Raw genomic sequence first — 24,124 nt, 5'->3', positions numbered from 1 at the left:
GGCCTACAACTCCCATGATCCCTAGCTAGCAGGACCAGTGGTCAGGGATGATGGGAATTTTCATCTCAAAACATCTGGAGGGCCGAGGTTGAGGAAGCCTGAGGTAGCAGGTAATGGGAAAGACTCCTGCTTGTTTGAAAAGCTGCTGCCAGTCAGAGTGGATAATATTAGACGAGATGGACAGATAATTTGACCCTTGGTATAAGACAATCTTCTATGTACTGCCATGTAGATTTAATATGTAGGGCAGCCCTTTATATGTGATTAGTAATATGCCAAGGGTGGTAATCAACTAAGTGTTACTCAGAGTAGACCCACTGAAATTAACCAACATGACTCAATTATGACAACTGATTTCAGTGGGTCTACTCTGAGTAATACTTAGTTGACTAACACCCCTACTGTTTTGATAAGTTCGGTATGGTATGGAGAGGTTTGCAGAAAGCTCAGAGATGTGTTGTTTACCTCCATCCTTCTGTGCTAGATGTCTGTCATGTCAGGCGAGTCAGTGGGTGTGGATGATGGACAATTTCTCCCTCCCTTTGTTAAAAGGTGTCATCTAGTGCAGGGCTTTACTTTCCCTCACAGAAGTGAATTATTAAGGGTGTTCATTTATATGGTAGAAAAATAAAGGCGTGTACCTGGGGCTAAACTGGCTCCTTATCCGTGCAGATGCTAGCTCCAAACTTACCTAATCTCTTTATCTGAAAGGTGTCAAACTTAATACAATAGAGTCACAAAGGTTATCAGTGTTGTGGTTTTAGTGCTTGGCTTTAGACTCTTACTAAGCAAGTTTTTCTCCCTGCTTTAGTGAGTGGAGCTGACTGCTATGTAACTCTATGGCTGCCAACAGCTTCGCAGGAGGAAGCAAGGACTCAAACAGTCCTGAATTCAAGTGCACCTGTGTGGAACGAAACCTTCTATTTCACAGTACAGAATCAAGTGAAGGTAAGGAAATGGCATTAGTCTCAGAGAATCTGCATTCTAGAATTTCTCTAGTAGCTTAAGATGGGCAAGTTTTTGTTCAGATAGATTTGAGGTCCATAGGCGCCGACTCCATGGGGCTTGAGGGGGCTTGAGCCCCCTCAAAAAATTTTTTGGGGGGGCTCAGCCCCCCCAATAATCTCGGGCGCCCTTGCCGCCGTCCCCCGCCTCCTCCCCACCTGCTCTCTCCCCAGCCAGCCAGCCAGCCAGCCGCGCGCCCTAGCTGGAGAGCCCCGGCCGTCCCCCGCAAGAACAGGGGAATCCCCGGGGGCGGGGGCTTCTGCCTCTAGCCCCAGGTTTCCCGCATATCAGCTGTTCCGGAGCTGATTAATAGGCAGCAGCACGCTCTCCCCTATTCGCTCGCGAGGGGGCGGCGCCACTTTATTTGCATATTCATGAGCTTATTTGCATATTCATGAGCTCATTTACATTTCACGAGCTTTCCCGGGCCCCCCCAATATTTTTTATAAGTCCGCGTCCCTGTTGAGGTCCTAACGTTTAACACAAGCACATACAATTTTTTTAAGGCGCTTCCTTAATTTTCAGAACATCCTGGAACTGAAGATTTATGATGAAGACCTGCTCACCACAGATGACCTTCTCTTTACTGTCCTTTTTGATGTAGCTGAAGTCAGCCCTGGAGAGAGATTCCACACAACCTTCATACTGAATTCAGAGGTGCAGAACGAAATACCTTGCTCATATCTTTGCTTCACACTTCAGTGGAGGAGAAATATTTATGTGTGTGCCTCCTGAACATTTTGATTATGTAAATATATTATCTGACATCACATGCCATGTTTGAAGAAGCCCTGAATGATACTTACCTGGCCTTCTGGCACTTACCTGACTTTCTCTGCCTGAGCAGAGACGCGAGGGAGCTGGGCAGAGGTCTGTGGGATGCTGCTGGAAGCGTGGAGGCGGGCTTAGCATGGCTATCCCCATTGGGAAAGGGGAAGGCTGCCGGAGATGGAGGGAGGCGCGAGGAGGAGCCGCGTGGGAAGGCTCCCTTTGGCAGGGAGGGAGAGAGGGAGGGAGGGCAGGCACTACCTATTGGGATCCACATCAGTTGCGTGGCTCCCTTTGACAGAGGGGAGAGAGAGAGAGAGAGATCGTGCTGTGGTTTGCGGGTGGGCGGGAGGAGAAGCGTTGTCCAGGAGAGCTCCGCAGCCCAGCTGGTTTGAGGGGGGAGAGAGAGAGCGCTGCTTGGGGTCGGGGGAGAAAGAGCTGGCTTGGGGGGAGAGAGAAAGGGCTGGCTTGGGGGGAGAGAGAAAGGGCTAGCTTCGGCGGGGGGGGGGGAGAGATCTGGGCTGTACCGGCCCACTCTGCACCCATCCTGCCACCCACCCTACACCTTTCCCTACATGTTCCTGCTCCCTCGGGAAGCAGCCAGCGGCTGCCCGCCCACGCTGCACTTATCCCTGGCTGGTAGATCACTGCCAGTTTTTGATATTGTAGATCACAAGCTACTTGAAGTTGGACATGCATGTTGTAGGTTAAGGCAATCCGCAGCTGTTATCTGCTGATTATCAGGACAGGAGGAAGAGATGGGACTTTGGGCTGTTCCAGCAGGACTCTTCTTATAGTTTTATGGCTGAAATCCTGCAATGTTTTGCTTCACTTGCCATTCATATTCAGTTAATATGAAAAGCATCTCTTTACTTTTTTTGTTTCTTAAGCAGATTTTTTTTTATTATGTTGCTGATCCCAGCCATCTTTTTCTTTCCAGAGTAAGGAAGAACTGGACGTAGAGTTCATAATGAAGGAAAAGTATGTAGTAATAATAGGGAAGTATTCTGGATTCTTTATAAAATGTGGTGTCAGTTTGTTTTTTTTATTAAAAAATACAGGTTTAAGTTAGTGCATTTATAGATGTCTTTGTTTATAACAAGCTGTGAATTTAATGAGCAGGAGTCATCAAGATAGCACAACTAATTACATATGCTGTCACTTTGAGCATTCAGGGTGCTGAAAGCTTCCAGATGATAGACTTTAGCTTGTCTAGGCATGAATTTAATTGTGCATAATAAATCGAACAATTGATGTGGTTGCTTCTTCTGTTTTTCAGTTAATTACCTTTCACCAAAAGTTCTAGTCTTCCTGAAGTAAGCATGCTCTTCTTAATTTAATTAAATAAAGCCTGCTTTATGCCTTTCCTCCATTCTGGGAGCATGCCGTATGAAATGTGATGCAGGGTATTTGCTGATCCATAATGTGGAATTCAAACCATTACAGGTAGATTTCAGGGGCTGTTTCACACTTGCCATTTTTTCTACTGGAGAGATAAGGTTGTTCTCTATAATTCAAGTAGTATACATAGTAAAAGCAAAGTATTTTCTTTCATATCATATAAAAAACAAACTGCATTGCTATTGCTTTAAATGTTGTACATTCAAACTGTTGGGGAAGTATCATCTAACAAAGAAAAAGATCTCTATGTTACGGGGAAAGAAAGACTAGCAGGCATGTTGAAGTAGAGACTGAAGTGCCTTTCCCTCAGGAGATAGCTGATCCTTTATTGAACTCCAGCTCTCTTTCCTGCTCATTTAACCCAGGCATGTCCAAAGTCCGTTTTGGGGGGCCTAATCCAGCCCGCCAGTTGGTTTAATCCGGCCCCTGTGGCAGTTTGTTTCCTGGGGGGGGGGGGAATCTTAAAAAACCCTCAACGACTTTAATCTGAAAAAAAGTTCAACAACTTCAACCCGAAAAAAAGGTTAACAACTTTGGTCAGCCCTCACGGCCCTTCACTTCATCAAATCTGGCCCTCTTTGAAAAAAGTTTGGACACCACTGTAACCCCTGAAGAACCCATAATGTATCACACCACAATTTACATTGGGAAAGGAATGTGGGAGTGTTCCTAAATACTATCAATTTTTATAAAGTAATAGTTCCAATGGAAGGATTTGTGGAACTTTTTCGTAAAAGCATATAGTGAGTGATTATTAAAACATGTAAGCTTGGATCCAGCGATCATAGAATCAGGATTGTCTTGCACAAGTAGAAAAGCAAAGTAAAATTTGATTATATCCAGCAAAGGACAGCGATACACACAGAACAAACTAATGTGTACATCTGTAGCAGGCCCAATTTGATTACCATTAAGCACTTTTAAGTGCGTGCTAAAATGAATCACATAGATATTCTCTCCCAACTGAAGTTGAAGGAACTTCAGGTTGCAGTCTCCTAAACATTCTTACTGAAAGTTAGGGTGTATTGGCTTGTTCTGAGCAAGTGCTTTAGTTGGTGTCTAGAGTTTGTTGTTGTCTAGACTGGATGTAAGTGAGGGTGGGATTCCTTTTGCATGTCCTCCAACATTTCTCCATTGAAAATAGGGATGCCCAGTGCCATTTTCCTAGAAAAAGAGGTGCCAGAACTCACCATGAACGCCTCCCCGTTCTCTTATAATGGCAATGGTACCCACCTGAGAGGTGCTGGAAATGAGTTCCGGTGAGTTCCAGTTGAAAAAACAAAGCCCTGTGGATGTCCTATTCCATACCCAACAAAACTTTTTGAATGGAATGGGGATGTCCTACTATACTCTCCAACGTCTCTCCGCAGAAAATTGGAACATCCTAAGGAAAAGTGGGACGTTCTGGGATCAAATCAGAAACCAGGATGGCTTCTGTAAACCCAGGACTGTTGCTGGAAAATAGGGAGACTTGGAGGGTCTGCTTTTCTTTGTTGCCTGTGGCTCACACTCCTTCCTGTAATCCTGCTTTGCCAGGCCTCAGTTCACTAAATTTGTAAGGCAAGATTGGTTGCTAAGAAAGATGTATTCGGTGCAATTATTTTTAAAACTTGCATTTCCCCCCTTCTAGTTTGGATCGTCTTGAGAATCTCCTCACAAACAACATCATAGTGGTAATCTTAATCCTTTAGATTTTGTGCATCCTTTCATTGTTTCTGGAATGTAGTTTTAGGTGAATTATAATTTAATATACACAAAAGGAACTAAAGGCTGTGGGGTGGAGGACTATGGGAGACAAATGTTAAAGAACTGCCTTTAGAGGCAGCTCTTCATGAATGCTTGACCATTCAATAAATTTGAAGCAGTGGCGTAGCGTGGGGGGTGCAAGCGGTGCCGGCCGCACCGGCCGCAACATCTGGTGGGGGGGCGAGTCCAGAGGGAAGGGACAAGCAATTGAGGCTTGCTTGGGGTGGGGGGTCGTCGTCTCCATTTGGCCAGCCCCCCTCGAGGAAGCGGGAACCTCTCCAAGGCGCAGCGCGCTGTCGGTGGAGGGAAAAGAGCCGTGCAGCAGCAAAGCCGGGAGGAGGAGGAGGTGGAGGCGCCGCCTGCCGCAGGAGCCGATCCGAGCCTGCTAATCGCTTGCTGGGAATTAAGCGGCTCAAAGAGGCAAAGGAAGAGGTGGAGCCGCTGGCCCGGCCGGGAGGAAGTTGGAGAGAGCAGCGCGCCTGGGCGCGGCGAGGTTGGGTAGGTGCGCCCTGGCTGGCTACCCGCCTCCCAGGCTCAGTGCCTCCATGACCCCTCCAGCGGCGATGGGAGAGATCGGGGAGGGGTCTGGAGCAGCCCCGGCTGGCCTGCTCCTGCTTCTCCCCCGCCTCCTTCCCGTTGCCGGCGCCTTGATCTCATCTGGATCAGGGACGAAACACGCCCATCCTTCGCTACTCCTTGTCGGGTCACCAGTGGCGTAGCGTGGGGGGTGCAGGGGGGCCCGGCCGCACCGGGCACAACATCTGGGGGTTAGGGTTAGGGGGCGCAAATCCACGGGTTAGGGGGCGCAAATTACTTGCCTTGCCCCTGGTGCTGACAACCCACGCTACGCCACTGATTTGAAGCTTCATTACTTGGATTATTGTTCATTTTTCACAGGCCCGTCCAGTTGCTTGTTTGAATGTTTGTGTTTCCAAGGAGAAAAGTGTGAAGTATTTCAAAGGTAATTCCAGGTAGAGATCGTACCCCACCTCAACAACAATTAACTTTCTCTTATCTGGGAATCAAGAAAATGGATGCAGATATAAATATTTTTCTTTATCTGCTGCTGCTGTTTTGTTAAGCAACAGCTATTGATTCTGTTCCATATTGGATAATAAGATCAGGATGAAATGCATACAAGCTGCTTAAATGTTCTTCATGTTGCAATGTCAAGTTGCAGGAGAAAATAAGGTGGTATATTATGGATAATTACTTGCAAAGTCCGGAATGGACTGAAGGATACTGAGATTGTTAACACTCCTTTATAGCATATCTAGCCTGTTGATTAACTAGCCCTTGGCAAAATTTGAAGTTATTGCTAGTATTTAAATTAGAAACAAATGCCAACAAGTTATTAAATATATAACTGCTGTTTGGAAAAGCAATCATTTTACTGGTGCAAATATTTTGGGTGGTGTTTCCTTCTAGCTGTTAAGCAACTGTTAGGTGCTGGATTTTTTTTTTTATTTTTTTTTTTTTTGGGGGGGGACATTTATATTAAATCCAGATAGGATAGTGGTACCTTGGTTCTCAAACTTAATCCATTCTGGAAGTCTGTTCCAAAACCAAAGTGTTCCAAAATCAAGGCGCACTTTCTCATGGAAAGTAATGCAAAACAGAGTAATCTGTTCCAGACTTTTAAAAACATCCCCTAAAACAGCAATTTAAGATGAATTTTACTATCTAACGAGACCATTGATCTATAAAATGAAAGCAATAATCAATGTACTGTACTATAAAATAAATAAGACAGTATTGTAGATGATAAAAATATATTTTTTTCCTTACCTGCACTGATGATAGTCATTGTTTGGATGGGAGGCTATTATCCATTTCTGCAGTCACTCAATCAATCAATCAATCAATCAATCAATCAATCAATCAGTAGCTGAACTGGGTTCCACACAGTCCCGAAAAAGCCTCAAAAACAAAAATGCAAAAACAAAAGTGTCAGACTTAATCCATTCCGGAAGTCCGTTTGACTTCCGAAATGTTCAAAAACCAAGGTTCAGCTTCTGATTGGTGCAGGTGCCCTGGAAACAATAGCCGACAGCCAGATCGGATGTTCAGCTTCTGAAAAATGTTTGCAAACCAGAACACTTACTTCTGGGTTTTTGGCGTTTGGGAACCAAGGTACCACTGTAGCTCTAAAGGGCAGTTTGTAGGTAAAATATGTTTTTTACACTCATGTTGATATTGTAATCTGTCTGGGCTTCTCTTTGTAGAAGAAGGTGATCTTGAACTGAGAATGAAGGGATCATATGAAGATACATGGAAAACTGTTTTGGAATCTGGATCGGTAGAATGCTTTTATTTCCACTACCCGACGTATTGGGAACCACAATTAAACGCTCACCTGCAGGTGACCATACTTTCATTGGAAATAATGCACCACACCTAAAAATACAATAGGGATAGAATAATGTACCCCCTCTCAGAGTATTATAAAATACAGACCCAGGAAATCATGGTTTTCTGTTTCTGTTATAATAATGTGCCACAGTGAGCCTCAGATTCCCATGCACCAATCCACTTCCTTCCTCCTTAGACCTTGAGGGAAGTTAAAAGTTTCGATTTGCTATGTTGCACAAACTATAGTTTCCTATTGTGTCCTCATATGGGAAACAGTGGTTGTCTAAACTATGGGTAGTTGTACAAAACCAGAATATGAAAACACAGTTTAATTCTGTTTTGTTATCTCTGTGATTGGATCAAACCACAGTTTCCTGTATTTGAACATAATGGGAAACTATAGTAGAGTGATATCTTTTCTTTTTCTTTTGTGCTGCGGACCAGTGCAGCTGCTGTTCTGGAAAGCGAGTGAAAGTAACCCCTTTTTTATGTTAGTGTTCTACATGCACACGATCTGAATGGGCAAGAAAGGGGAATATATTGGCAGAAAGGAAGGAACTCTGAAAGGAAGAATGGGGCATCTTCAGAAGGTGGTATAATCTGGAGGGCACTGTGTTGGCTATCTCTGGTGTAGTCCAAGTTAGCAAAGGATCAGATTGAGAGGCAGAGTGTGGGGAACAGTGTTGAGCAGAAGCTTGGTCTGATGGGATCTTCTCATTTCTCAGTAATATAGACTGAAAAGCAGGCCCTGAATCTGAAACTTCATCTGACTAGATGCTTAATCAGATGGTGTGTTTCAAAATACTGTTTAGTTGGCACCTCTGTGTAGACATAATCCAGACCATGACGTCTTTGGTAGACATGCTATTCTCATGGTACAGGAGGTCAGTTACCGGGGCCTGGATTCCAGGAACCCTGGCCTGAAATACCTCGTTCACCAATGACCACCAACTTCAGAGTAGATTTAAATGGGACTTGCTTCCAAGTAAATATTTTTAAGAGTGTGCTTTTGCACCCAGACTCTCCCTCGACTACTCCCCCAAACCAAAAACAGCAGTGAGGTAAAAGTATTAGCTCCAGTTGGTAACACTCATTATATTCATGCTTTCAGTCCAAAAGTTTGCCCATCTAATGTAATAACCTTGATAAACATTAATTAAACTGATAATATACATATCGTTTTAGAGTTTTAGTTAACTGATAAGTTATATGCAAAAACTGCAGGGTTCAACCCTAGGGTTCTTTAGACTGCCATCCTACTCTGTTTGAAATATAACATTATTTTTTGAAAAATCAAAATAATCTTTAAACATAGTATTTTCTGATTATTTAACAACATAACTCTCCCCACCCCATCTAGCATTGCTCAAGTAATGGGGAGCAAGACAAACAGAATTCATCTGCATCCCTGACTATGCCTCTGAAATCACTTTCTGTGGGGCAGGAGGTGAAAGTAATTCTTACTGCATCAGAGGTAAGCACTTCACACTTTGATAGGTTCCTAAACTTAAGGCAATTAACTGTCCCAGCTTTTTACACAATGGCTGATCTTGGAAAAGTGGACTTTAATGATGCAAACAATATCAAGCTATCTGGAAAGGCTTTCTGAGTTCTTCCACATAATTGGATGTGATAGCTGAAACATACCGTACTTTTCCGTGCATAAGACGCCCCCATGTATAAGATACCCCCTATTTCGTGGGGCTCAAATTTAAGAAAATGGGGGGAGATGGCACAAAGTTGTTGAGCTTTTTTTGGGGAGGATTGCCCTACGCATCGCAAAATACACCTCCTACCTGTCCCATTGCTGCCATAAGCTGCCAATCGCCTGCCCAATTGCCGCTGCACTGGCCATTAAAAACCACCTATTGACGCAGCAGCCAAGAACACGCACAATAGCCGCTGACAGCCGAGGCAGCAACCAATCAAACGTCCACCCCTGTATAAGACGACACCCACTTATTAGCATTATTTTTAAGGATAAAAGCCTAGTCTTATGCACAGAAAAGTACGGTAATAAGTTTGTTCCTAAGAGTTGCACATGAAAGGAGCTGTCCCAGATTGTGGTGGTGGATCTTACCACATAAAAACTTGAACAACGTGGGACCAGGTTACCTGAAGGACTGCCTGCCAATGTATAGATCTGAACAATCACTTAGAATCCAAGTCTTACATCATGGGGGTGGGGATTTTATTTGTGTCATCACCATATCCAACAGAATATTGTAGGGTGGTGAACCTGAAAATGGGCATTTCCCCCATTGCTCTTACGTTCTGGAATGCCTTTCCCTCTACCACAGGGAAAGTTTCTTCAGTTTTTTGCATCTTGTAAAGATATATCTTTTTGCACAGTTTCCCCTGTTCCATAAGATTGGAGCCCATACCACGGGCATTTTTGTATGGAATTTTAAGCTTTGTTTCAGTATTGCTCAGCTTTCAATCTGATTCACAGAAAGGTCTGAGATCCAGTAGGGTGAGGGTAGGTAATTTTTCTCCCTTCGCCATGTAGCTGCAAGGGATAAGGGCTGTAGGAAGGAGGAGGAATGGATGAGAAATTGTCTTCCCTTCTTCCTGTAGCACAAGTGGAACTCTGCTGATCACAGGCCTGGATGTAACTCACACAACCTCTATTGTTATGCATACTTAGGATAAGCATGTGTGTATGTTTATTTAAACCAAGGAATATCACGAGAAATAAAAATGTTCTGCGGTTCTCAGGCCTTTCATTTTTATAAATGTGCCTATACTTTATGATGCAGAGACGCAGTCACAGAAAATGCACTATTTTTCAGAGTTAACAGTGTCATAGGATTTGCTTCACTTGGTGTCAGAGAGCAGAAACACATAGAAAAGCTACCAGGATTTTATTTTTTCCATTTTGTGGCATATTCCAGCAAGTAATTATTATGTGAATAGAATCTAAGAATGCTGAGTTCTGTGGATTATGCATGCGACTTAAAATATTGTTCTTCATTATTCTTCATTTCAGGATACTAATTTGGAAGTTAAATTGCATACACAGACTTGGTAATGTATTACTTTTCTGACACCCCCCAAAAAAAATCTTGAGTAGACTTTTAGGGTAACCCAGTCTATTTTTTGTTTTTCTGTATTGTCCTCTTTGCAACTGTTTGGGTTAGCTAGAGGAGTTCGATGTCAATCTCCAGAAGGATAGGCATGTTGATAGTCTGTTGTAAGAAAAACAACAAGTCTTCTGGCACCTAACTAACAGTTTTACTAACAGTTTTATTATGACATAAACGTTGGTGTGCAACCCACTTCATCTGATGTGTCATGTATTCTTTAACTGGCAAGCATATATACACATGGGATGGGATGTACATGGGATGGAACATAAGGGTCTGAGATCAGAGAAGAAAAGAAAAGAAGAGAGAATGATGACTATTTGAAAGCAAGATAGCCATAGTGTCCAATTAACATGGCAATATTGGGGACAACCCACATACTGGCTTTGGTCAGCTAATTAATACTTGTGTGATTTTTTTTTTTAAAGAAAGGATTCTTGATTCAAGCCATGAATTGTGTGCCCAAGTGCAAAGTCCCCTATTCTTTTCTCCCATCCACTGTTTTCAGTGGGGTATGGGTATGTGTGTATGTGTAGACGGGAAATTCAAACAGTTGCTGTCAGGAGTTTAGGGCTGGATTTAGACACATCAAAAAAGCATTTCAGGAAAACCTCAATGTGGGAAATCACATTGGCAAATGACAGAACTCCACCGCGCCATCTGGTGTCACAGTGTTATAATGCATATAAAACACTTTTTCTTAACTAATGTATGTGGGTCCAAAGTAATGACAGTAATTCTCTCCTTTGTGTTAGCTGCAGTCATTTTATATTCACCTTAGGTTTTTGTGATGGGGGAGAAATTCAGTTTGGTTTGGATTTGAATGCCTAATAATGGTTTAGGTTGGACTTTGCCAGTCTGGTGCCCTCGCAGTTGACTTGCAACTTGCATGGGGGTTACTGAATATGCACAGAACCAAAATCATGTATACTTGGAACACCCCAATGTGATCATTCTTACCTTCTGGAGCCAACATGCCAAACAGGTCTTGTGCCCCAAGCAAGGCAGAGAGCTTTGAAGGCTCTATGAGGCTCTTGCGAGAGCCTCCCCAATCCCAAAGCAGAGACCTTAAAGCTATTTTTGTCCTGCGGAACCCTGTGCCAAAAGAAGCTTTAAGCTCTCTGTTTTCTGTGCATTTAATTTCTGTGATTTCAGCTGGCTGCGTAAAGCTGAAATTAGGCAAGTTTAAATGAGAGCCCCACAACATATAGAGCACCTCAGATTCCCCACGCTTGATTTAGAGTAACAGGCTATCTCTAAATGTGGAATGTTGATCCTGTAGTTAGTGGATGATGTTTGCTTCCCCTACCTACGTCCTTAATTTTGTTTCAGCTCTGAGCACCTTGATGTGCGTATGAGGTTTGACCTTTGCGGAGAGGAAAAGACTTTTCTACATAAACGGAAGAAAGTGGTTGCAGCTGGTCTGAAAAGTGTCCTCCAGCTAGAAGAGGATCTGTTGGATCATGAGGTATGCTGGATCTGGAACTGAAGGAAAAGAATGCATATTTTAAAAGGAAGACAACAATTTATATTTGACACATCCCTTAAAAAAAAGACGCCTTTCATTTTCTACTGGTGTAACGTGCAAGTTGTGGGAAGGATGAACTTCATGCTTGGAATTGTTCTTAGCTCACCTTGTTTTCAATGTTGTATTTTACTGATATTTTTACATTTTTTACATAAACCGTTTAGAGGTTTCACAATTAAGTGGTGCGTTTATTAAATGAATAAAATAAATGTTTGGGGAGGCAACGGTGTTAGCAAAGCAACTGATATCTGGCATGGTTGGCACATGTCAGGCAGAGGGCCTTCTTGGTGGTGGCCCCCACCCTGTGGAACACCCTCCTATCAGATGTGAAGGAAATAAACAACTATGTTACTTTTAGATGACATCTGAAGACGGTCCTGTTTAGGGAAGTTTTTCATGTTTGATGTTTTATTGTGGTTTTATTTTCTGTTGAGATCCTCCCAGAGTGGCTGGGGAAACCCAGCCAGGTGGGCGGGGTATAAATATATTATTATTATTATTATTATTATTATTATTATTATTATTATTATTAACTGTACAACTGCTGAATGGTGTGCTGCTCTGTGGCAGAACGGCTATTTGTATCATTGGCGTTAGTCTTACAGAGAATAGTTATCTCCCGCTTGGACTACTGCAATGCACTCTACATGGGGCTACCTTTGAAGGTGACTCGGAAACTGCAATTAATCCAGAATGCGGCAGCTAGACTGGTGACTGGGAGTGGCCGCCGAGACCATATAACACCGGTCCTGAAAGATCTTCATTGGCTCCCAGTACGTTTCTGAGCACAATTCAAAGTGTTGGTGCTGACCTTTAAAGCACTAAACGGCCTCCGTCCTGTATACCTGAAGGAGCGTCTCCTCCCCCATCGTTCAGCCCGGATACTGAGCTCCAGCCCTGAGGGCCTTCTGGCGGTTCCCTCGCTGCGAGAAGTGAGGTTACAGGGAACCAGGCAGATGGCCTTCTCGGTAGTGGCGCCTGCCCTGTGGAATGTCCTCCCAGCAGATGTCAAGGCAATAAACAACTATTTTACTTTTAAAAGACAACTGAAGGCAGCCCTGTTTAGGGAAGTTTTTAATGTCTGACGCTGTATTGTTGGAAGCTGCCCAGAGTGGCTGGGGAAACCCATCCAGATGGGCGGGGTATAAATAATAAATTATTATTATTATTATTATTATTATTATTATTATTATTATTATTATTATTATAGTCATCCTAGCTGATATTATGTCCTTCGAAAATGCTAATACTCATATTTTAAATCTGTGAACTACCCAGAGGACATTGTTAATTGTGTGCTAATGAACAGGCCAGATATTAATATAAATATATATATGTCTGTGTATTTTAAACAGGTGCCAGTAGTTGCAGTCATGGCCACAGGAGGTGGATGCAGAGCAATGACGTCTCTTTACGGGCAGCTCTCAGGACTTAAGAAGCTTGGCATTCTGGACTGCATAACATATATCAGCGGTACCTCAGGCTCAACTTGGTGAGACTGTCAGCATGAAACTGGGGGAGGGGATTGTGGAATTTTGGAGCTGAAACCAAGGAAAGGTATTAAGAAGTGCATAGTATCTGAACATTATTTGTATGCAATCTGCTTTCCCTGAGCCAAGCCATACCAGCAATGAAGTCACAGAGTCAATTAAGGTTTGGCAGACAGCCAGAAGGCAATCTGAAGGAGTAAGTCTGCCTGGTGATAACAGAGACATGGAGACCACTCCCTGATTGGTCAAGCTCTCTCAAAGGAGTGATAATTAATGGCCTACTAACTGTTAGTTCAGTGTTTGTGTTCAGAGTTCTGTGTCAGTGTGGGAGTTGTGAGTCGTGTCAGAGAGAGCTAGCAAAAGATCCGTGTTCTGTTCCTGTAAATAGTCCACTGTATATAAGAAACACCTAACTACAAGTTCCTGGTTCCTGATTCATCTATCCTGTCTGCAGCCAAGTAGCCAATTGCTTCCGTGGATTCTGCGTGTACTCTGCTAGGTCTGGCTAAGGTCCTGCAACTAGTCAGAAAGTTGTGAATCACCAAATAGATTTTTCCAATAGGGACAGTCCTGGGAATTATGGTTGCGCTTGAGATGTGCCGCTTCAGACATCAGTGTGCAAGAGTGGAAAACTGAAGCAGGGCTCATCTTGCCTATCCTTCCATTTCCTGTGCTTCTGTCTAGCCAGTGTGGTGTAGTGGTTAAGAGCGGTAGACTCGTAATCTGGTGAACTGGGTTCGCGTCTCCGCTCCTCCACATGCAGCTGCTGGGTGACCTTGGGCCAGTCACACTTCTGTGAAGTCTCTCAGCCCCATTCACCTCACAGAGTGTTTGTTGTGGGGGGAGGAAGGGAAAGGAGAATGTTAGCCGCTTTGAGACTCCTTAAAAAGGGAGTGAAAGGCGGGATATCAAATCCAAACTACTACTACTACTACTACTACTACTACTACTACTATTCTTCTTCTTCTTCTTCTTCTTCTTCTTCTTCTTCTTCTTCTTCTTCTTCTAACATTTAAACCAGTCTTCAGGAAAACCAAGGTGGCTTCTTTACGTGTGTGTTCTATTGTCCATGCATTTACCCTAATTATTTTATTACAACTGTTTCTTTAGGACCATGTCAAATTTGTATGAAGATTCCAATTGGTCCCAAAAGGATCTGGAGAGGCCAATCCTTGAAGCCAAGAAGCATATGGGAAAGAATAAGATAAGCACCTTTTCTCTGGAGCATCTGATTTATTATCAAGAGGAGCTGAGGCAGAGGGCCAAAGAGGGCATCTCTACTTCTTTTAATGACCTGTGGGCCGTAGCTCTGGAGAATATCTTGCATGATGGGGTATGTAAACAGCTTTAGGCCTCTCCTAATGATCAGTGTCCAAATACAGAAATGATTAATGGAGAGCCAATTATCTTCAAAAGCCTCTGTTGGTTGTTTCATCTCTCTGGCATGCAGTGGTGTCAGGGAAGGGGGGGGGCAGTGCGCCCCAGGTTCCACATCTGGGCGGGTGACAAGGTGGCACCCTGCGGGGTGCTTGCCCTGCTGCCCCGGCCCGGGCGTGGCGGCGCGAGCAGCCATCCCGCAGCTGCAGCCTCATGTGGAGGATTCGCAGCTGCAGCTGTGAGCAGAGGATCCCGGTGCCGGCGGCAAACTGCTATGTACAGCACATGTGTGGCGTCGCACGCATTTGCTGTACATAGCGGTTTGCCAGTGCCACAGCTCCAACGCCATACGGACAGCAGTGGGATCCCTCTGTCGCTGCTACAGCCGTGAACAAAGGATCCTGGCATTATCCGTACAGCACTGGAGTGGTGCGGCTGGCAAACCACTATGTACAGCACATGTGCAGCATTGCCATGTACAGTGCGTGTGTCATACGTAGTGACACCGCACATGTGCCCTACTTAGCAACGTCCCGCCCTGGGTGTCACAACTCCTTTGTTCGCCCCTGCTGGCATGTATATATTCAATTAATCATTCAATTAAGGCTTTCAGTGAAGAAAAATATGAGTGACCTTACATGTATACTTTGGGGTTGTTTTTTGTTGTTGTTGTGTCTGGATAACAACAAAAAAATACATACCAGTACCATGAGCAGCCTAAAAGCAATTGATTTCAAAGCGCAATATAATAATCCAAAGAAACAAACCGTTTTGATAAAACTAGCATTATAACATTTTAAAATTTGTTGCAAAATAGGCCATATCAGTAACTAAAAAAACACATATCAACCAATATTATTTATCCAGAACTGAAAGAGGAAAGCACAGAAAGCATTGATCTCCTTTAATCTGATGAAGTCCTTGTTTTTTGAAAGAGCCATCAGCAGCCAAGTTTCATTCTTTGTAAATTTTGCAGGACCCCCTTTATTCCATATATTCACTCATCCATCTCATTCATACAGTTTATAACTGATTACATTAAACTAGTGATATTGTAAGGGTAACAAAAGGGATGTGGGTGGCTCTGTGGTGTAAACCACAGAGCCTAGGACCTGCCGATCAGAAGGTTGGCAGTATGAATCCCCGCCAGGGGTGAGCTCCCGTTGCTCTGTCCCAGCTCCTGCCCACCTAGCAGTTTGAAAGCACGTCAAAGTGCAAGTAGATAAATAGGTACTGCTCCAGTGCAAGGTAAACGGTGTTTCTGTGTGCTGCTCTGGTTTTGCCAGAAGCGGCTTAGTCATGTTGGCCACATGACCCGGAAAAACTGTCTGCGGCAAACGTCGGCTCCCTTGGTCAGTAAAGTGAGATGAGCGCCACAACCCCAGAGTTGTTCGCGACTGGACTTAACTGTCAGGGGTAACAAAAGTGCAAGTATGAAGCACTTAAGAGTATATTCACACAATTTTCAGAGATTTGTTTTGCAAAACCATATCTGATTTGTTGCAGTACGTGGCACACTCTTCTGAGCTCCAAGTCCTTTGCTTGCTTTCTGTTTTTCCTCCTTATTAGGTGAATGATTTTAAATTATCTGATCAGCAACAGGCTGTGAATCAAGGGCAGAATCCCCTACCCCTCTATTTAGCCCTTAATGTGAAAGAAAACCATATTTCTACTTTTGATTTCAAAGGTAATTCTTATAAAATTGTAATTGCAGTAGAGAATGGCAGGTGCAAATGTCAGCAATTTTCCTTAGCCTATTCTCCTGTGTAAGCTTTACTATGTAGCAATAATGTGCCAGAAGGGAAATTTCAGAACATCCTTAGGGGTTATTTGATCTGTAGGTAATTTACCTTGCATATTAATTATACAGGTCAATATGACAGTAACTGAAACAGAGATTAGCATGTACCGTATTTTTCGCCCTATAGGACGCACTTTTTCCCCTCCAAAAATGAAGGGGAAATCTGGGTGCGTCCTATGGGGCGAATGCAGGCTTTTGCTGAAGCCTGGAGAGCGAGAGGGGTCGGTGCGCACCAACCCCTCTCGCTCTCCAGGCTTCAGGAAGCTCTGCGCAACCCTCGGGAGACCTGCTTCGAGGGTTGCGCAGAGCTGCCTGCAGTCCCCGGCTCAGCACAGCTCTGCGCGGCCATCGGGAGCGGGGCGCTAAGTCCCGCCCCGCTCCAGATGGCGGTGCAGAGCTGCCTGCCGTCCCGGGATCAGCGCAGCTCTGCGCGGCCACCGGGAGCTGGGGGCGAAGCCCGCCCCGCTCCAGATGGCCACGCAGAGCTGCCTGCCGTGCCGGGACTGCAGGCGGATCTGCGCCGCCATCCCGAGCGGGGCGCTAAGTCCCGCCCCCCTCGGGATGGCGGTGCAGAGCTGCCTGCAGTCCCGGGATCAGCACACTTCTCCCCATCGCCAGCCCCACAAGCTCGGGGGGCAGCGGGGAGGCAGAGCGTGCCTTCCCACTGTTCCCCGACCTGGTTCTTCCAGCCCCGCACCTGGGGGGGAAATAATTTTTTTTTCTTTATTCCCCCCCCAAAAAAAACTAGGTGCGTCCTATGGGCCGGAGCGTCCTATGGGGCGCAAAATACGGTATGTGCCAGGTTTGGGGCCTGCTCCAGGACACTAAAGGAGCTTATAGACAGCGGCTTAATATTGCTAATGGGTCCTTGAGATATTGCAAATAGCTTAATGGCAACAGGTTGTTGTTGTTTTTTAAGTGGCCATCTCTTCCTCAAGAAGGGAAAATCCAGATTAAATTGCAGGGGGTGGGGAATATTTGCTGGCATTTTGATGCCAACACCATCATGTAGATGTTACAAAAAACCAGCCTGAAAGCATCCTAAGTGTGAGTAAGTATGTGCGTAGAACTGGAGATTCATTGTAGGTTTCATTGTTGCAAATATGAAATGATCACATTAAAACTGCATAGTAATTTGTTTCACTGATTGTTGTAAGCACAGCAAATAAATTTGGCTGTTAGTGCAGTTTCTGTACATAGGTATAAATGATTCATTTAGATGATGGTGATGATAATTAATTTTGTATGTGCTGTAAACTGCCCGGCCAGTCTGGGCGGCTTACTGCACAAATTAAAAATGGTAAAACACAAGAAATTTAAAACTTCCCTAAACAGGGCTGCCTTCAGGTGTCTTCTAAAAGCCAGATAGTTGTTTATTTCCTTCACATCTGGTGGGAGGGCATTCCACAAGGCGGGTGCCACCACCAAGCAGGCCCTCTGCCTGGCTCCCTGTAATCTCACTTCTCGCAGTGAGGGAAACACCAGAAGGCCCTTGGAGCTGGACCTCAGCGTCTGGGTTGAATGATGGTCTTGGACCATTGAGCCATGTGCTTGTTTGATGGCTTTGGTGAAGTAACTCTCCTCTTTCAGCTTCACTTCCCCATCAATAAAATGAAAGTAAAAGTGACCTCACTTGTCGTTTCTTGTGAAAATGAATGAGATATGGAAATAATTGTTTCCCACAGATCATTTAGCAATATTACACAATGCATTTCCCCCTCCATGCTCCTTGGAGGAAAGGTAGAATGATAAACACAATGCATACACAAATTAGTTTATTCTCATAGGAGGTTTTAGATGCAGAATTATTATGTTACCATGCTTCCATCAGCAATAAGATAGCAAGTATGCTTGTTGATTGTCTGTACACAGAATGGTGTGAATTCTCCCCCTATGAAGTTGGTTTTCTGAAATACGGTGCATTCATCCATTCAGAAGATTTTGGAAGTGAATTCTTCATGGGACGGCTAATGAAGAAAAACCTAGAGTCCCGGATCTGTTATTTAGAAGGTAATTGTATTAATTTCCTGTAAAGTGGCATGTTACTCTCTTGAAAGCTGTTGTGAACTGGATTTGCAATTACTAAGATCATCAACCAGATTTGTAGGTTGATTTGTAGGTAATTTGTGGGAAATGATTTTGAGGTGTAGGCTAGCCCAAGACAATTATGTGCCTGATGCTGCAATTTTTTCACACCCAACATCAGCTGCCTGAGGAGGCCACCTCGCTTTAAATATAAAATGCTTTTCTGTTGCAATACGTATGAATAAACAAATGTGTGTTTATGAGCAAATAGCACAACCATTATCTAGTAGCACATGAAGTCCTAATATTTCAAAAGACCTAAATAAGGCAGGAGGAGTAATTAATTACTATTGAAGTTTTGATTAATGATAAACAGCTGAATGAGAAAGGATGGAAAGGATGCAAAGAAGAACTGATCTTTCCCTAAATATGCTTGACTTTACAGCGTTGTGGAGCAATATTCTTGCTGTGAATCTGCTCGATGTCTGGAATAAGCTGAGCAGTACAGATGAATCTTGGCAGAAACTTATCAGAAGCAAAATAAGAAACATTGGTAGGAATTTTGTTGTTAGCTTAAAATAATGTGTACATAACAGCACACATATTCTCGTAAATAACCCCTGAAGAAGTAGCCTAGATGGTTTGCCTCCATTCACATGAACATAGTGATGGCCAGTGTGCAGTTCAGAAACTGGAAGAGATTTAAGGCAGCACAGTGCTATTCTCTACACTTACACAAAGCACTGTGGCAGAGAGATAAGAAAACACGTATTTGGGTGTGCGCACACACTTGCATGAACACACATGCTTGGGTGGTGTGGAAGGCCACCTGTGGAAAGTTATGAAATGGTCCATGAAAGCTTACACCGTAACAAATTGGTTAGTTTTCAAGGTGCCACAATATTATTTGTTGCTTTCACTAAAAGTGAGTGATATCTAGGTGTTAGCGAATGTAGATTAAAAATCCCTGTTAAAGGAACATTAAGGGAATTTCCCACTTTTTTGGTATCTAAATGGGGTTACCTGTATCTGTTCCAGGCATATGTATTTGACAGTGTGTCATTATTCATAAACAATGCCATATATCTACTTTAAATTGTGCAGAGGAAGACAATTATATGATTTTTGAATAAGCCTTTTCATAGACATTTGCTGTAATGCTATAGTGGCATAAAGTGGCAACACGGACTGCTTCCTCCCCCTCCAATCCCCTTCTCTTCCTTTCCCTTATTCAGAGAGAAATCATATTCCACCAGAAAGCTCTACTTACTTGGGGACCTCTTGGATGTGTCCTGATGGGAAGCTCTTTCAGATTATAAGAAATATTTTAACTGATCGTCCATTGCACCATCACATCCATAACTTCCTCAATGGTTTCCATATGCATAAAGACTATTACCAGGAGAGTCAGTTCTCTACATGGAAAGGTAACTATGTCTACTTAGACGTATAACCTATTGAATTCAGTTGGGCTTTCTCCAAACCAAAGTATTAGGATTACAGTTCTAGTTACCAAAAAAATAAAGGAAAACAACCCCACCAAAAATAATCATAATACCCTATTGCTTTTTAGTGCTGATAATTTATTTACTAAGTTAATAAAATTGCTATCCCACCCTTCATCTGAAAGGACATTGCTGACACACTAACTATTAAATTCTTCTTTAGAACCTACAAATTTATATCTTCCCATAACTGGGCCTGGGATACTGGACAATAGGTGAAAATGTGGGTTTACTGTAAACATAGTGACTTTGATTTTACTTGTAAACAGATGGAAGTGTTGAACAGAGCTCATTTATCACTGTCTCTCTTTTGTCAAGTTATCTTGCCTTCCTTAGACCTGGAGTGCTGTTTCAAGAACACATTTCATTTTATACACTTTTCTTCTTTTTAAATGGACACATGCAATGTTCCAGATATATACCTAAATATGAAAAATGTGAACATGATAAAAGTGTGTTCACCAACATATGTGTCAGACAGCAAACTTTATCAGTGAGATGGGATTGGCTGGAACAGCAACTTGAATGTACGTTCTGATAAACACAAGTGTGCTGCCATGTAATGTGTGGCAGAGCCCTGAATTCTGAATGGTGTTTGGAGCCATAGACTGACTCCCTGAAAGTTCCAGGCTCAGGCAGAGGCCTGGCTTCAAATAGAACTATAGAATCATGGAAATGTAGAGTTGTAAGGGACCCTAGGGACATGGGTGGTGCTGTGGGTAAAACCTCAGTGCCTAGGACTTGCCGATCGTATGGTTGGCAGTTCGAATCCCCGCGGCGGGGTGAGCTCCCATCGTTCGGTCCCAGCTCCTGCCCACCTAGCAGTTTGAAAGCACTCTTAAGTGCAAATAGATAAATAGGGACCGCTTTATAGCGGGAAGGTAAACGGTGTTTCCGTGTGCTGCGCTGGTGCTGGCTCGCCAGCTGCAGCTTTGTCACGCTGGCCACGTGACCCGGAAGTGTCTTCGGACGGCGCCGGCTCCCGGCCTCTAGAGCGAGATGAGCACGCAACCCTAGAGTCGGACACGACTGGCCCGTACGGGCAGGGGTACCTTTACCTTTAAGGGACCCTAAGGGTCTCCTAGTCCAGTCCCATGACAGATGGCCACCAAACCTCTGCTTAGAAACATCTGATGAAGAAGAGTCTACCACCTTCTGAGGGAGTCCATTCTACAGTCGAACAGCTCTTACTGTTAGAAAGTTCTTCCTGATGTTTTGTCAGAATTTCCTTACTTATAACTTGAAGCCATTGGTTTGGGTCCCAGATCTGAAACATTTTGTGAAAGAAAATGGATGATAAAAATCAGATTAGATTACTAGATTGATTTTTATTGTATAATTTGCATTTCAGACAGCCGACTGGACCAGTTTCCTAATCAACTGACACCATCAGAAGAAGGTATCTGCCTGGTTGATGCTGCATATTTCATCAATACTAGCTGTCCCCCGCTCTTGAGAAAGGAGCGGAAAGTAGATGTCATCTTATCATTTGATTACTCTCTGGACAACCCCTTCCAGGTTAGTGTTAAGGTATTCTTCTGCAAACAGTTTGCTCACAGTAGAGGAAAGAGGAACTCTCTCCTACCCTCCATGCCAGGGTCCCGATACAGATTCCTCCTCCCTCCCAAAAAAAAACCCCTTGCCATTGTGAAAAAAGTGCAGTTTAGTATTTTGCTGATGCTTTGATTTGCAGCTGTCAATACACATTATGTTGTAATAGGCACTTTGGGGGAGTGGGGTGTTGATTACATAAAATCTTGAAGGTTTTGATTCTGTGAACTGCCCTGAGATCCCCAGGTATAGGGCTGTATATAAATTCAATCAATAGATAGATAGATAAATAGATAGATAGGAAATGGTACAATTTTATATCCATCATCACCATCATCCGACTGCAGCAAACATAATCAAAGCCTATCATACACTAAATAATATGTGCGTTGCATCAGACAAAATACCTTCGAAGCAATGTAGTAATGGCTAAGGACCTAGAAACAAAGGAAGGCAAGACATGTCACAGAAGATGTACCGTAATTTCAATGGGTACTGTTTCTCTTGTGCTTGCCAAAATTTTCCGTTCTACACAGCTATTAAAAGTAAAGCTCATTCCAGTCATTCCAAGCTATGGGCACTTGAGTTTCAATCAAATGAGGAGAAACTTATCAACATGAAACTGAACAAAAGTGTATCTGCTTTTTGACTTGTGAACAAAGCTACAATTGTGGATTTTCAGCAGAAAACAGTTCTTATATCAGGTGCTTCAAAAAGAATTCTCTGTAGAATGTAGAGCAGAAATTAGTCTTAAACAACCCTCTAGATGGAGTATTTAAAAAAGTAGCCAGGTATTTTTTTCTTTATTGTTGCTCAGCTCCCACACTCTTTCTTTCTCTGTGACTAGGCACTTGTAGGCTATTTTATTTTAAATGTTTATCAGCATCATCGTTCAAACATACCCTTAGAATTGTGGCAAAGGATGGTCAAAATGGGCTGAATCCAGTTTGTGTCTCCAATGAATGTCTGCATGGGTTTTTTTAAAAGGCAAAATCTGCACTCTTTTAAAATGTTATTGACCCACACACTTACGATGTGGTCTGAGAGCTTTCTGGCTCCTTTTTCTTTTAACAAACATTTTCTAGCTGCTTGAAGCCTCATTGGGACATTGTACAGAAAAAAGATGGCTGCCCCCATAAGTACATTGGGGCAACCATCTTTTCCTTGTGCAATTACACAGGGTCACGGCAGGGACTTTTTACTCAAAACATTTCAATGAGCACAGCAAGAGTAGCCGCTCCAATCAGCTAGAAATAATTTAAAAACAGAAATGTAGAGGCAGAAAGCCCTGCAACTATCTTGGTGTTGTTGTTTTTTTTAAAGAAAGTGAACCATACTCAGAAAGGTTCATAGACATGTAGTTGAATCCACACGTCTACATTATGATCTGAGCATGATCCATTGGAATGCGGACTGGAGACCTTAGCTCCAAATAGTGGAGTGAATTGAAATCCTGCCCCAGCCCTAATTATGGCTATGTAATTTAGTGCCTGCTGATTTAAAGGACAGCCTTTAAAGTTACCCGAATTTCTTGTGCTACAGTCTATAGAACAAACCAGTGAATACTGCTTGGAGCAGGGAATTCCTTTTCCCAGGATTTCATTGAGTGAGGAAGACAAGAAAAATCCAAGAGAATGTTACCTATTTGTGGACGAGGAGAATAACAAATCCCCCATAGTGCTTCATTTCCCGCTTGTGAATGATACATTCCAGAAATTTAAAGAACCAGGTACATTTCACTTTCAACGTGCAATATTTTGTCTCAAAACAAAACAAAGGCAAGGTAACAGTAGGGGGGGATGATCAAATGATTGAAAGAGGTCTGAACATGTTCCCAGATCTCCTAAACGATTTAACCGGGGGCATATTTGTTTTTTTTATTTTCAGGTGTGGAACGTAGGCAAACCGAGATGGCAGAAGGCACAGTCCCGCTATCTGGCTATTGCTCACCATACCAGCTGATGAACTTTACATACACTAAGAAAGATTTTGACAAACTCCTGAAACTGACTGACTATAACATCCAGAATAGCAGAGATGTCATTCTTCAGGCTCTCTCCATCGCCATAGAATGGAAAAAATGTGGCCAGAAATGTGCCCAGCCATGTGACTCTTCTTAGGATCCCTTGCCTGCTTTTACCAGCAATGTATGGCTTCCTCCTCCTAGTACATCATCAAGCCTTTTCCTTTGCAGAGTAGGATGATTGGCAGGTCAGTGGAGTTCAACCCCCAAAAAGATGAAGGTTACTATCCTGTACACATTTATTAGAGAGAGCAAGTCATATTATTAAACTCAGCAGGCCTCACTTCTGAGCTAACATCCTTAGGACTTTCACTGTAAGAAATCTAAAAATGGAGATGCCTTGCTTCTTATCTTTACTTGTCCTTCAAGCACTTAAATCAGGTATATGGAGGCTGTGGACCTCGAGATGTAGATTGACTCCCACCAGCCACAGCCAGCAGGACTAATGCAAAGGATGATGGGAGTC

General features: G+C 43.3%; 1 protein-coding gene across 6 annotated transcripts; it reads left to right on the top strand.

Moving 5' to 3' along the window:
- The first annotated feature begins 1,576 nt into the window (after positions 1-1,576).
- On the top strand, positions 1,577-24,124 carry LOC309541842 (cytosolic phospholipase A2 delta-like). 6 transcript variants are annotated; one of them, XM_082240031.1, is made up of 18 exons: positions 1,923-2,162; positions 2,714-2,754; positions 3,053-3,089; positions 4,805-4,847; positions 5,818-5,881; positions 7,146-7,282; positions 8,633-8,746; positions 10,262-10,299; positions 11,691-11,826; positions 13,242-13,378; positions 14,487-14,709; positions 16,323-16,440; positions 18,427-18,564; positions 19,025-19,132; positions 19,815-20,006; positions 21,436-21,602; positions 23,178-23,364; positions 23,523-24,124. In XM_082240031.1, exons 6-18 carry the CDS (start codon positions 7,169-7,171, stop codon positions 23,753-23,755), a joined length of 1,905 nt encoding a protein of 634 aa, XP_082096157.1. In that variant the 5' UTR covers positions 1,923-2,162; positions 2,714-2,754; positions 3,053-3,089; positions 4,805-4,847; positions 5,818-5,881; positions 7,146-7,168; the 3' UTR covers positions 23,756-24,124. The 6 variants fall into 6 exon arrangements, with proteins under 6 accessions (XP_082096155.1, XP_082096157.1, XP_082096154.1 ...); XM_082240029.1 differs by lacking the exons at positions 1,923-2,162; positions 3,053-3,089 and adding an exon at positions 1,577-1,662; XM_082240028.1 differs by lacking the exon at positions 3,053-3,089.

Source organism: Podarcis vaucheri, assembly GCF_965113315.1.
Source record: "Podarcis vaucheri genome assembly, chromosome: 1".
NCBI lineage: Eukaryota > Metazoa > Chordata > Lepidosauria > Squamata > Lacertidae > Podarcis > Podarcis vaucheri.
The sequence above is the reverse complement of the archived record's forward strand: the minus strand, read 5'-3'. Positions and strand labels throughout refer to the sequence as shown.

Excerpts from the sequence above, each read along its gene's own strand:
- LOC309541842 (XM_082240029.1), top strand. Across the intron at positions 5,882-7,145 it reads AAGTGTGAAGTATTTCAAAG|AAGAAGGTGATCTTGAACTG; the intron begins GTAATTCCAGGT and ends TTCTCTTTGTAG. Across the intron at positions 11,827-13,241 it reads AGGATCTGTTGGATCATGAG|GTGCCAGTAGTTGCAGTCAT; the intron begins GTATGCTGGATC and ends TATTTTAAACAG.